Raw genomic sequence first — 10,342 nt, forward strand, 5'->3', positions numbered from 1 at the left:
GACACGCGCTCTCAGCAGGGTTGCAGCCCTTTGACCGCTTTTCCAGTTACTTCTATTTTCTAGTCTATCATTGGTCGTTTTGGAGGCTCCCAAAGGGGTGGAGCTGACAGCGTTACTAAGCGAGGGGGGCTTCGTAGGCGTCCGGCTGTCCTGCTAAAGAGCTCAGCTGGCACTAACGCTGAGGTAAATGCGGGATGGACTGCAGGTGAGGTTGGTCCCTTTCTCAGAGATCACAGGAAGCCCGGGGAAGGCAACGGGTTTGCAAGAGCATGGGGTTTCCCGCCCAACCGTACTGGTACTACAACTCCCAAGATGCTACGCAGGTGTGGGCACTCCAGCAGTAAACGTCCCCATCCCTGCGATCTCAGATCTTTTGTTCTCTCTGGGTGGCCGTAAGGGAATGTACAAGAAACTTGAAAATTAAGTTTGTTGGCTTCCAAATTTCCCCAGACATCCATGCGTGTTGTCTTTGAACTTTCTCGCTTAGGAGGGGCCCGGTGAATCATAGGAATTGTAGTTCATCTACCCCGTTCCCTCATTGGGCGTTGTTCCTCCCCCCTTTAACAGGTTTAACCGGAAATGTACTGTGTACGGTTTAGTCCGGTTCTTTGTTGTTGTTTTGTTTTTGTCTTTCTGTTTACTTCCCTCCAATCCCCGCCGTCAGGGATAAGGTTTTTCTGTGTAGCCCTGGTTGTCTTGGAACTCACTGTAGACCAGGCTGGCCGTGAACCCAGAGATGGACCTGCCTCGGCATCCTGTACTGGGGTTAAAGGTGTGCGCCACCACGCTTGGCTAATAAATTACTTGTTTTTTAGTCGTGGTTTTAATTGCAGCTCCATGAATGAGATGTTAAATAATTAACTTGATTTGATAACACCTTTCATACATGTGTTAAAATATCATACTATACCTCATAAACTTGAACAATTAACATGTGTCAGTTAAAAAAATACAAAACAGGTCGGGCAGTAGTCTCACAAGCCTTTAATCCCAGCACTCGGGAGGTAGAAGCAGGCGGATCTTTTTGAGTTCGAGGCCAGCCTGGTCTACAAGGGCGAATTCCAGGACAGCTTCAAAGCCACAGAGTCTCGAAAAACAACAACAACTCCCCCCCAAAAAAACAAAAACAAAAAAACAGTACAACAGACCATATTTTACCTGGATGAGGCTGGAGAAATGGCTTAGAGTTCAGACACAGTGGCTGGCCTTCCAGAGGCCCCAGGTTCGAATCTCAGCACCCACATGACTGGTTTCTTCTGTAATTGTGCTAATTCGAGGGGACTCGACGCTCTCTTCTGGCTTTCGAGGGCATTGCGCACACACAGTACACAGACACATATAGGCAAAATACCCGTACACAAAATACAAAATACATAAACGTTTTTCTCTTTTTAATTGCCTGGATAGCGTGGAGAAGATGCAGCATCTAGCCTGTTAACTACATTCTGATTCGCCTGGAATGGGAACCATGAAGCTATGTTATTCTTGTTTTAAGATACGATCTCTGTGTAGCCTTCATGTGCGAGTGCATGTTTGTGTGTGTAAGTGTGGGTGCACCGTGTAGAAATCAGACCCTCAGGTGTCTGCCCTCATCCTTCCTTCACTCTGTCTGCCATCCTATCCCTCCACGCTATCCCCTCCACTCCGAAGCTGAGGACTGATCCCAGGGCTTGTGCTTGCTAGGCAAGTGCCAACCCCGTCTTTCACCTTGTTGGCCCGGGGGTCTCTTTGATGTTCACCTCTGGGTACTACAGGCTAGCTGGCCTACAAGCTTTTGGGGGACTCACCCGTGTCCACCTCCCGTCTCAGGGTAGGAGTACTGATTGCAGACTTGTCCTAGCAATCGGGCTCTGCATGGGTTCTGTGGATTTGAACTCAGGGCCACATGTTTGTGCACAAAGCACTTTACTCACTGAGACATCTCCCCAGTATCTGGACTGGAGCTTTGGATCCTCCCGCCCCAGCCTCTTAAGTGCTGGGATTACAGGTGAGCAGCACATATCTGGCATGAGTCTATGATTTTAAAAGGCTTCTCCTAAACTTCTGTAATCCTGGCACTCAGGAAGTTGAAGCAGGAGGATCACCTCAAGTACAAAGTTAACCATGACTACAGAGTGAGACCATGTCTCAAAAACAAATAAATAACAAAAGCTCCTCCTAGGCAGGATCCAGAGTTGAGGATGACCAACTACCCTTTCCTAGGTTCCCCTAAGTCTCTTTCGGGAGGTCATGGGAATCATGCCTCTACTAGGACTGTCTCGATTGTGAAGCAATGATTCATGGGAATTGTAGTCCATCTCTTCCAGTAATCGGTGGGAATTGTTAGCTTCTGCTCTCAGCATGCTCTGCTTCTTTCATAGCCTGTCTGTTTTCACTACCCAAGACAACCCTTTGGAAATGTTCCCCAGGGTGGACAACCCTATTGGGCATCCAGAAGCCAGAACTGGAGCCCCATGGTGAAAACATGCTTTAAGTAGAGTTCGGTGCCTCGGACTAATAGCAGGAAGTGAGCACTAGAAGGAAGGCATGTGATGCGAATGGGGATGATTGGTTAAGAGAAATCTCCTACCCCACTGCTGGTGGCCAATCCCATTCCCAGCTCTCTACCACCTGGATCCCCAACCACAGCCCCGCTTAGGCTGGTAACTGAACTTTCCACTGCTAACAGTTTTTCAAGACAGGGTTTCTCTGTACTTTTGGTACCTGTCCTGGAACTCGCTCTGTAGACCAGGCTGGCCTCAAACTCACAGAGATCTGCCTGCCTCTGCCTCCCGAGTGCTGGGATTGAAGTCTGAGTCACCACCACTCAGCAGGATGTCCACTCTTGTAGACTGCCTATATGTGTGTTCATTCCCCACAGAGATCACTCTTTTGACTTAACTTTTTCTTCTTTTTCTCCCAATTTAATCCCGGGTCCATCCAGATCTCTAAGGTCACAAGCTCCCAAGGCCACAGCAGCTGATTCCCCTGAGCTGTCTGAGGTGTCTTGGCCATCCAGTTCAGGAACCTCTTCCCCACTCAGCACAGAGGGACAAAGGACCTCTCCACCACTTACAGTGATTGACAGCGGAGACTCAGTGGTAGCCAAGTAAGTACCAGAATCCCTGGGGAGGGGAACCATTAGAGACAGAGCTGTTTATCTAGTTCTCTTTCAGGACCAGGCACTTTATATGTATTACTGAGGAGTCTGGAGCTACACTTCCTGGGTTTAAATCCTGCCCCTGTTAACTTACTCTCTGTATTGCTTTGGTCTCAATTTCCTTGAATTGGGAATATTAATCACACACATGCACTGAGTATGTTTTGAATCCTCAGTTCCTCTATATAATCTATAAGAACACCCATCATAAAATGAGTATTTGGATCTGTAACAAAGGGTCCTAGATTAATTATGCCCTAACTGTGATAACATTTATTTCTCCCTCATTTAGTGGTCCAGACAGAAGCAACCAGGGCTGACATTGTAGCCCCTATTTAAGGTGTTGGGAACATAGGTTCCATCTAAATTATCGTTGTCCTCTAAGCTGTTGTCCTTTCCTTCATAGGCCTAAATGGTTATCACTAACATCCCTTTTCCAGAATCATGCTCTCTTATTGTTTGTCGGTCAAGAACCAATACAGCCGTGGACCTAGCTCAACTGTTAGAGAGCCTGTCTAGCATGCATAGCGCCCTTGGTTTGATCCCCAAAGCCACATAAAATGAAGCATAGTGATGTATGCCTAACCCTTCTGTAAAAATGAACAAGGGCATAAACAAGGGGCTGGCAAGAGGGCTCAGTGGGTAAAGCATTTGCCACAAAAGCCTGGCAACCCCATGTGAAGATGGAAGGGAGAACTGACTACCCAGAGTTGCCGTCTGTGATGTGTGTGCTATCCCTGTCCACAGCAAGTGTGAAAGAGAGCACATGTGGCTGGCCAGTGGTGGTGCACACCTTTAATCCCAGCACTGAGGAGGAGGAAGAGGCCAGTCTGACCTCAGAGCGAGTTCCAGGATAGCCAGGGTTACCCAGAGAAATCCTGTCTAAAACAAAACAAACAAACAAACAAAAAGGAGAAGAAAAAATTAAAATTGGGCTGGCTATATGCCATCAACCTGAGGTCGATCCCTGAAACCCACCTCAATGTGTGCACTGTAGCAAGCCTGCTCAGGTTTGCATCCATCTGTAAAAAAAATATTAAAATTGCATTACTATATAAGAAAGAAAAATGGATATTTAAGGCCCAGTGCTTGCGTTTGGTAGATTTGAAGAAAGCAGTTGTTTTATTTATTTATATTGGTTGGTTGGTTTTTCAAGACAGGGTTTCTCTGTGTAGCACTGGCTGTCCTGGAACTCTGTAGACCAAGCTGGCCTCGAACTCAGACACCTGCCTGTCTGCCCACCCTACCCTCACCCCGAGTGCTGGGATTAAAGGCGGGTGCCACCACTACTGGCAAAAGCAGTTATTTTTTTAATCTGGGCCATTGAGCACAGCTTTCCATGGTACTTGATAAACAGAAGAGATAGCACTGTGCCTACTGCTGTAGTGATAGTTTCCGTTACTGTGCGGTTCCCTCACTGCCTCTGCTTCTCATCCCTATGATGCTCACAGGTACATCAACAGGTTCCGCCAAGCTCAGCCCACAAGCCGGGAGGAACGCCAGCCTGCCGGCCCCACCCCCGCTGACTTTTGGTGGCTACAGCCCAAGTCGGAAGTCGCAGCAGGTACCTAGAACCTCTCCTGCTCAATGCCCAGCAGCCACTCCTTCGGGTCTCTGTGATTCACATGAGGTTTCCCAGCAGGAGCCGGTGAACCGGAACATACAGGAAGATCCACTATGACAGGTCCATCTCCCACTGGGATGTGCAATGCATCCCTGGCTTCAGCTCCTCTTCAGAAAGTAAAACAGGTGACACACTCTTACCTTCTCCCTCCCTTGTGCGCCTGCTTGACAGCACACAATTAGCGACAATGACCATCTTAAGGAATCATACACTGAAAGGGTTTGTGGGCATGGTGCTTGCTTAGCAGGTAGAAAGCTGAGCTCACATAAAAGCAAGCCTGGTGGCACACAGCTCTAATCTCAGCATCTCCGATCAAAAGTTCAAGGTCACCCTCAGCTAAATATGCAGTTTGAGGCTGCCCTGGGCTATATGATACCCAATCTCAAAAAATTAATATAAGGTAAAATGTAACAAAAGGATTTGCTAGTTAAGTGCAGTTTTGAACTCTAAAATTAGATGTGCATGCCTATTCATCATGTTCACGTTGCTGCGACCAAAACACTTGACAGAAAGAAGCCAGGGAGGAAAAGCATATTTGCTCAGTTTGTGCGGAATTAAATCTAGATCCTTTGAAGGGCAGTTGGTTATCTTAAGGGCTGAGCCAGCTCTCCGGTTCCATGTCTCTTTTATTTACTCGCCTCTGTATTAATCACTGAACTGTTTGGTAGAGTGTTTTGATTAGGCATATCTGGTCAGGGAGGTGGATTCAGTCTTTCCTTTTTAAATTTTAAGTGTAGTGTGTGTCTGTGAATGAGCTTCTGAGTGTGTGCGTGTGCGCGCGTGCACGCGCATGCGCGTGCACATATGTGTGGGTCAGAGAACAACCCTCAGGAGTTGTTTCTTTCACTTCTGTGTAGGCTCTAGGGATCCAACTCAGGTCTAAATCCTGTACAGAAAGCATTTTCCTCACTAAGCCATCAGTGCAGGCATGTCTGCCATAGTAGGATGGACAGTTCAAGGCCAGCCTGGGTTACAAAGTAAGAGGGAATGTAATCCTCTCTTCCTCAAGGTAGGGAAGTGAATGGTAAGCTTCCCTGCCATGAGTAAGTACCAGCTGGGGCATAGGCCGCTTTCCCAGCAGCCCTTGGCACAGGGACTAGTTTCGGGCCCCTCTCACTGTGCAGAGCCTGAACACCTGGAACTCATCTTTGCTGGACTTGGAGACCCTGAGCCTACAAAGCAGAGCGGCCAGGCTGCTGAAACGCAGGTAACGCCTGTCCCCATCGCCTCCCTCAGCAGTGGTACCCAGGGCCCAGGCCATCTCTCTCCTCACTGGTCCCTTCCCCCTACAGCAAGGCCTCCCTCTCCTCCTCGTCTCTCAGTCCCAGGGATGCCAGCAGCTCCTCCTTCCCCGTCAGCTCCGATGGCATCTCTCCGTGCTCTATGGCCTTTAATACGGACTCCAACAGGAGTTCTAGTCCCAAAGTATCTGTGTCTGGAGGTAAGGATTGATGGCAGCCAGGTTCAAATCCCATCCTGTCCACTTACTAGCTGTGTGAATCTGGCCTCTCTGGATCTTGTTTACCTGGGAACCAGGAATAATTCATTGGACTCCACTCACAGGTACTGTGCAGATGAATTGAGCCCATGGAGACATGGGAGGCCCTTCACAGCAGTATCTGTCAGGTGTGACAGGCCTGCCATACTCCCCGCTATTAGGACAGGAAGCTCCAAAATCAGAAGGCTTAGCGCAGGTTAGGGGAGATATTCAGATTTCATTGGATTTAGCTTTGGTTTTTTTTGAACCAGGGTCTTGCTATGCTGCCTAAGCTGTCTTGAACTCAGGTGTAGTTGAAGCTGCCCTTGAATTCTTGGCGCTCCTGCCTCCGTCTCCCCAATACTGGGATTACAGGAGTGCAACCCTATGCCCATCTAGCCTTTTCGTATAGCTAATATCACAATGAACCATATGGAACTTTTTTGTAGGCCAAAAGAGAGTTGAATATTTGGCAATTCCACATGGCTTGGCTAGGTCTCGGTATGTTCAGATCTGGGGTGTTGTCCCAAACCCACATCTGTACGGCATATATCAGTGCAGCTTAGCTACAGCATGAGAACTGTTGAAGGTGGGAAACTTCAGCCACGAAGCTGGGAATGCTGGGGCATGCTGCAGCCCCAGCGGGAAGATAATAACTCAAGGTCCATCCCAGCTCCATACTGAGTTGGAGGCCAGCACAGGCTTGGGAGACTGTCTCACAAGCCAGAGGGAAACATGTTCCAGAGAGCATGCCTTCTGTCTCAGCACTTGGGAGGCAGAGACGGCACATCTCTGAGTTGGAGGTCAGCCTGGTACTCAGTGACTTCTGGTCAGGGATACCTAGTAAGAGAAAGCAGGAGACAGAGGTAGAGCCGTAGAGCCGTGTGCTCTAAGTGGAAAAGTTGGTGAGGGTCAGTCCCATGGGCCATGGAGGCCTGGTGAGGCATCTGGCTGTGGAGACATCTGAGCATGGGAGGTACATTGTGTTCTGGGATGATAATAGGGTCCCGAAGCTTCTCTGAGCACCTGGAGCGGGGTGGGGGGTAGGGTGGGGTGGGGTTAAGGGGTGGGGGAGGTGGGTCAGTGACCAAGTTCAAAAGAATCACGGAAGAAATCCAAACAAATAAGGAAAAATACAAGTGCAATCACAAACTGAGTATAGTGACACTTGTCTATAAGTCCAGGCTGAGGCAGGAGGATTGCTAATTTGAACCCAGCCCAGGCTACAAAGCAAAATCGTAAGAGAGAGAATTCCAAGAGTCTTTCTCTGCCCCGCCCTGCTCATTTCACAGAGGAGTTGGGTGATGTCTGGGCAGAGTGTCTGAACAAGTCTGTGGTAACTTTAGTAGAGTGGCCTTCAGGCGTCATCCCGTGATCCCTCAGCCCTTTCCTCTCTACTCCCCTCCCCCCACAGCAGCCCCGGTGCCATCCCAGGCCCGCATCCCTGCTCCCCACCCAGCCTCCTCCCAGGCAACCCTTCAGCCTGAGGAGGACATCTTATTCCAGTGGCGGCAGAGGCGGAAGCTTGAGCAGGCTCGAGGCGGTGAGGGTGATGGAACCTGGGTGTTGCCTCGGACCCCAGCCCTCACCACTCAGGTGAGTTGGAGGAGAGAGAGCCTGACAGTGATAAGGGGCACCTGAAGGCTACAGAGGTCCCTCCAGCTCTTGCTCCCTGCCTCAGATACCTCTTTCTGTTTACAGACTCCTCCCGTCCCTGCAGTGAATCCTGGTTCCCTGGGGACCCAGCCCAACTGTGCTCCACCATGGGGCAGTGTGGCCCAGCCTCCTCCCGCACAGGCCTTCTATGTGGAGAGGCCACCTCCTCCAGGGCCCTCTCCACACATCTGGACCTCCAGCCCTCACGGGTTCCTCTGGGCCCCACAGGCCAATCCATGGGTATCTCTCGGGATGGTTCCTACCACACTGCTAGCCTCCCCGGTTGCTCCCGTGGCTTCCTTCCCAGTCCCCCCTACAAACACTCCAGCTGCCCCAGCCCCCACCCCTGCTCCCCAGGTCTCCATCTCAATGCCCCCAGCCTCCATTCCACCTCCCTGGACCTCCACCCCTACTTCCGCACCAGACACCCCCCAGGAGCCAACTAACCATGAGCTGAGTAGTTCTGCCCAGCCCAAGAAGCTGGATCCCAAACCTCGGAGGGCCAGCTCTTCATCGCACCGGGAGACAACAGAGCCAGGGTGCCCAGTTTTCGAGAGTCCCTGTTCACAGCTCAGGGGTGCCCTGGGCCAGGTAGTGACAGCCCGGCTGTTCCCCGACAGCCTGGAAGACACGGTCCCTTGCCTAGAGAGCCCGCCTCTTTCTGAGGCCGCTTCTCAGAAAGTCAAGGCCACACCCCCTCAAGCCAAGGGCCCGCCCACTCTCTCCGAGTCTCAGCGGGTGTCCAAAACCGCGTCCTGCATAGCCGTGGCTGAATCCTCCTCCGGCCGGTCGGTACTTCGGAAAAGCAAAGTCACCCTCTCAGCTGAATCTAGGGATCCACAGCCAGCTACAACCCCAAAGGCATCCACACTGTCAGAGGTCCGATCGCCTCAATTCAAGACATCTGCGCCCAAGGCCGGAGCTGGGGATGCCTGGACCACGGCTCCGCCTGCCTCAGGCCACGCCCCCTCTGAGGACTTGCTTGCCCAGGCCTCAAGACTTCTGCAGGCTGCCGAAGGTGAGGGGGATACCTGGGCCCTTGGGTATCTTGACGGTGGTACCAGACCCTGTAGCCACCTTCTTAAGCTCAACCTTTTCCACCTCAGACTCGGATGGCAACGAGTTTCAGGAAGACCCTGTGTTGCGGGTGCTAAGAGCTCAGAGGGCAGAGCTGCGACAGCAGAAAAGGTGACAGTTCTCCATCAGGATCTCCGATCCTGCGTCCCTAAGTCCCGTGGAACTCTATTGGGTGTCTGCCTCTTCCAAGCACCTTTCCTGAATCCTACCCAAGCCCTAAATTCTTATCTCTGGCACACACCCCAGCCTCTACCTTCTTGACTTTTCTCCAGGAAAGTGGATGCCCAGTTATCTCTCCTCTTGAACCACACTGAAGACCCAGGATCTTATTCCCCTCTAGCCAGCTCACCTCCCAGGTCCCCAAGAATGCGGTTGAGGAGGGAAGGAGCCTCCTTTGAGGCCAGGCGACTTTGAATTGCAAAAATTCTGGTTTTCCTGGACTGGGAGGTACTTACAAGTATGAAGACCCGAATTTAGATCTCCAGGATCTACATAAAGGCAGCTGCTGACTGGCCAACTGGCCCATGGAGCCTGCCTGGGTCTGAGACACGGTGGAAAGCAAGAACCTATATTCAAAGTCCTTTGACCTCCATGCACAAGTTGTGGGGTAGGTACAGGCACACAAAATAAAGTTGTCTCCAATTAATGTTTTTCCAGTTTATTGTTAATCGCCAAGAAATGGGTTGTTGTAGAAAGACTGATTGTGCTAATAAGTGGATGTAACCCCTTCCCCAGACCAACAAAACTTCCTTTGTGTGTATGTGTGTGTGTCTGAGTCCATGGTTCTGGGTAATAAGTGGATCTGACTCATGTAACTCAGACGTGGATTTTGTGGGTCAGGGGGAGAAAAAGGTACTGTCATCTGGTCTTAAGGAACATCAAGATGGTGGTGGTGCATGCCTTAATCCCAGCCTCAGGAGATGGAGGCAGGCAGATCTCTGTCAGTTCGAGGGCAGCAGGGTCTACAGAGTGAGTTTCCAGGACAGCCAGGACTGTTTCACTCTGTCTCAAAAAACCAAAACAAAAGATTAAGAGCACTGGCTGCTCTTCCAGAGGCTATGAGTTCAACTCCCAGCACCCACATGGCAGCTCACAACTGTCTGTAACTCCAGTTCCAGGGGATCTGATACCTTCATACCAATGCACATATAATAAAGTTAAATAAATTATAAAAAAAATAACTTGATGTACACAGGGAAATCCAGGCCAGTCAAGAATACATAGTGAAACTCTATCTCAAAACAAAACAAAAACATGCATGTTGAAATACTTAGATGCCAATGCTGATTTTTAAAAAATGAAATCAGGCATATTCCAGAATGGTATGGATGAAAGGTTTGTTTGTCTTTTGAAACAGGGTCTTATATTT

At 50.1% G+C, this 10,342-nt stretch overlaps 1 protein-coding gene across 1 annotated transcript; it reads left to right on the top strand.

The window, feature by feature from the left end:
* Positions 1–134: 134 nt before the first annotated feature.
* Proser3 (proline and serine rich 3) lies at positions 135–9,600 on the top strand. Its single transcript, XM_051207448.1, has 10 exons — positions 135–205; positions 2,933–3,088; positions 4,591–4,703; positions 4,779–4,888; positions 5,888–5,970; positions 6,056–6,204; positions 7,655–7,836; positions 7,942–8,914; positions 9,003–9,084; positions 9,246–9,600. The coding sequence occupies exons 1-10, from the start codon at positions 195–197 to the stop codon at positions 9,385–9,387; spliced, it is 2,001 nt and encodes a 666-aa protein (XP_051063405.1). The 5' UTR covers positions 135–194; the 3' UTR covers positions 9,388–9,600.
* Positions 9,601–10,342: the final 742 nt, after the last annotated feature.

This window comes from Phodopus roborovskii, unplaced genomic scaffold (assembly GCF_943737965.1).
Source record: "Phodopus roborovskii unplaced genomic scaffold, PHOROB, whole genome shotgun sequence".
NCBI classification, from domain to species: Eukaryota; Metazoa; Chordata; class Mammalia; order Rodentia; family Cricetidae; genus Phodopus; species Phodopus roborovskii.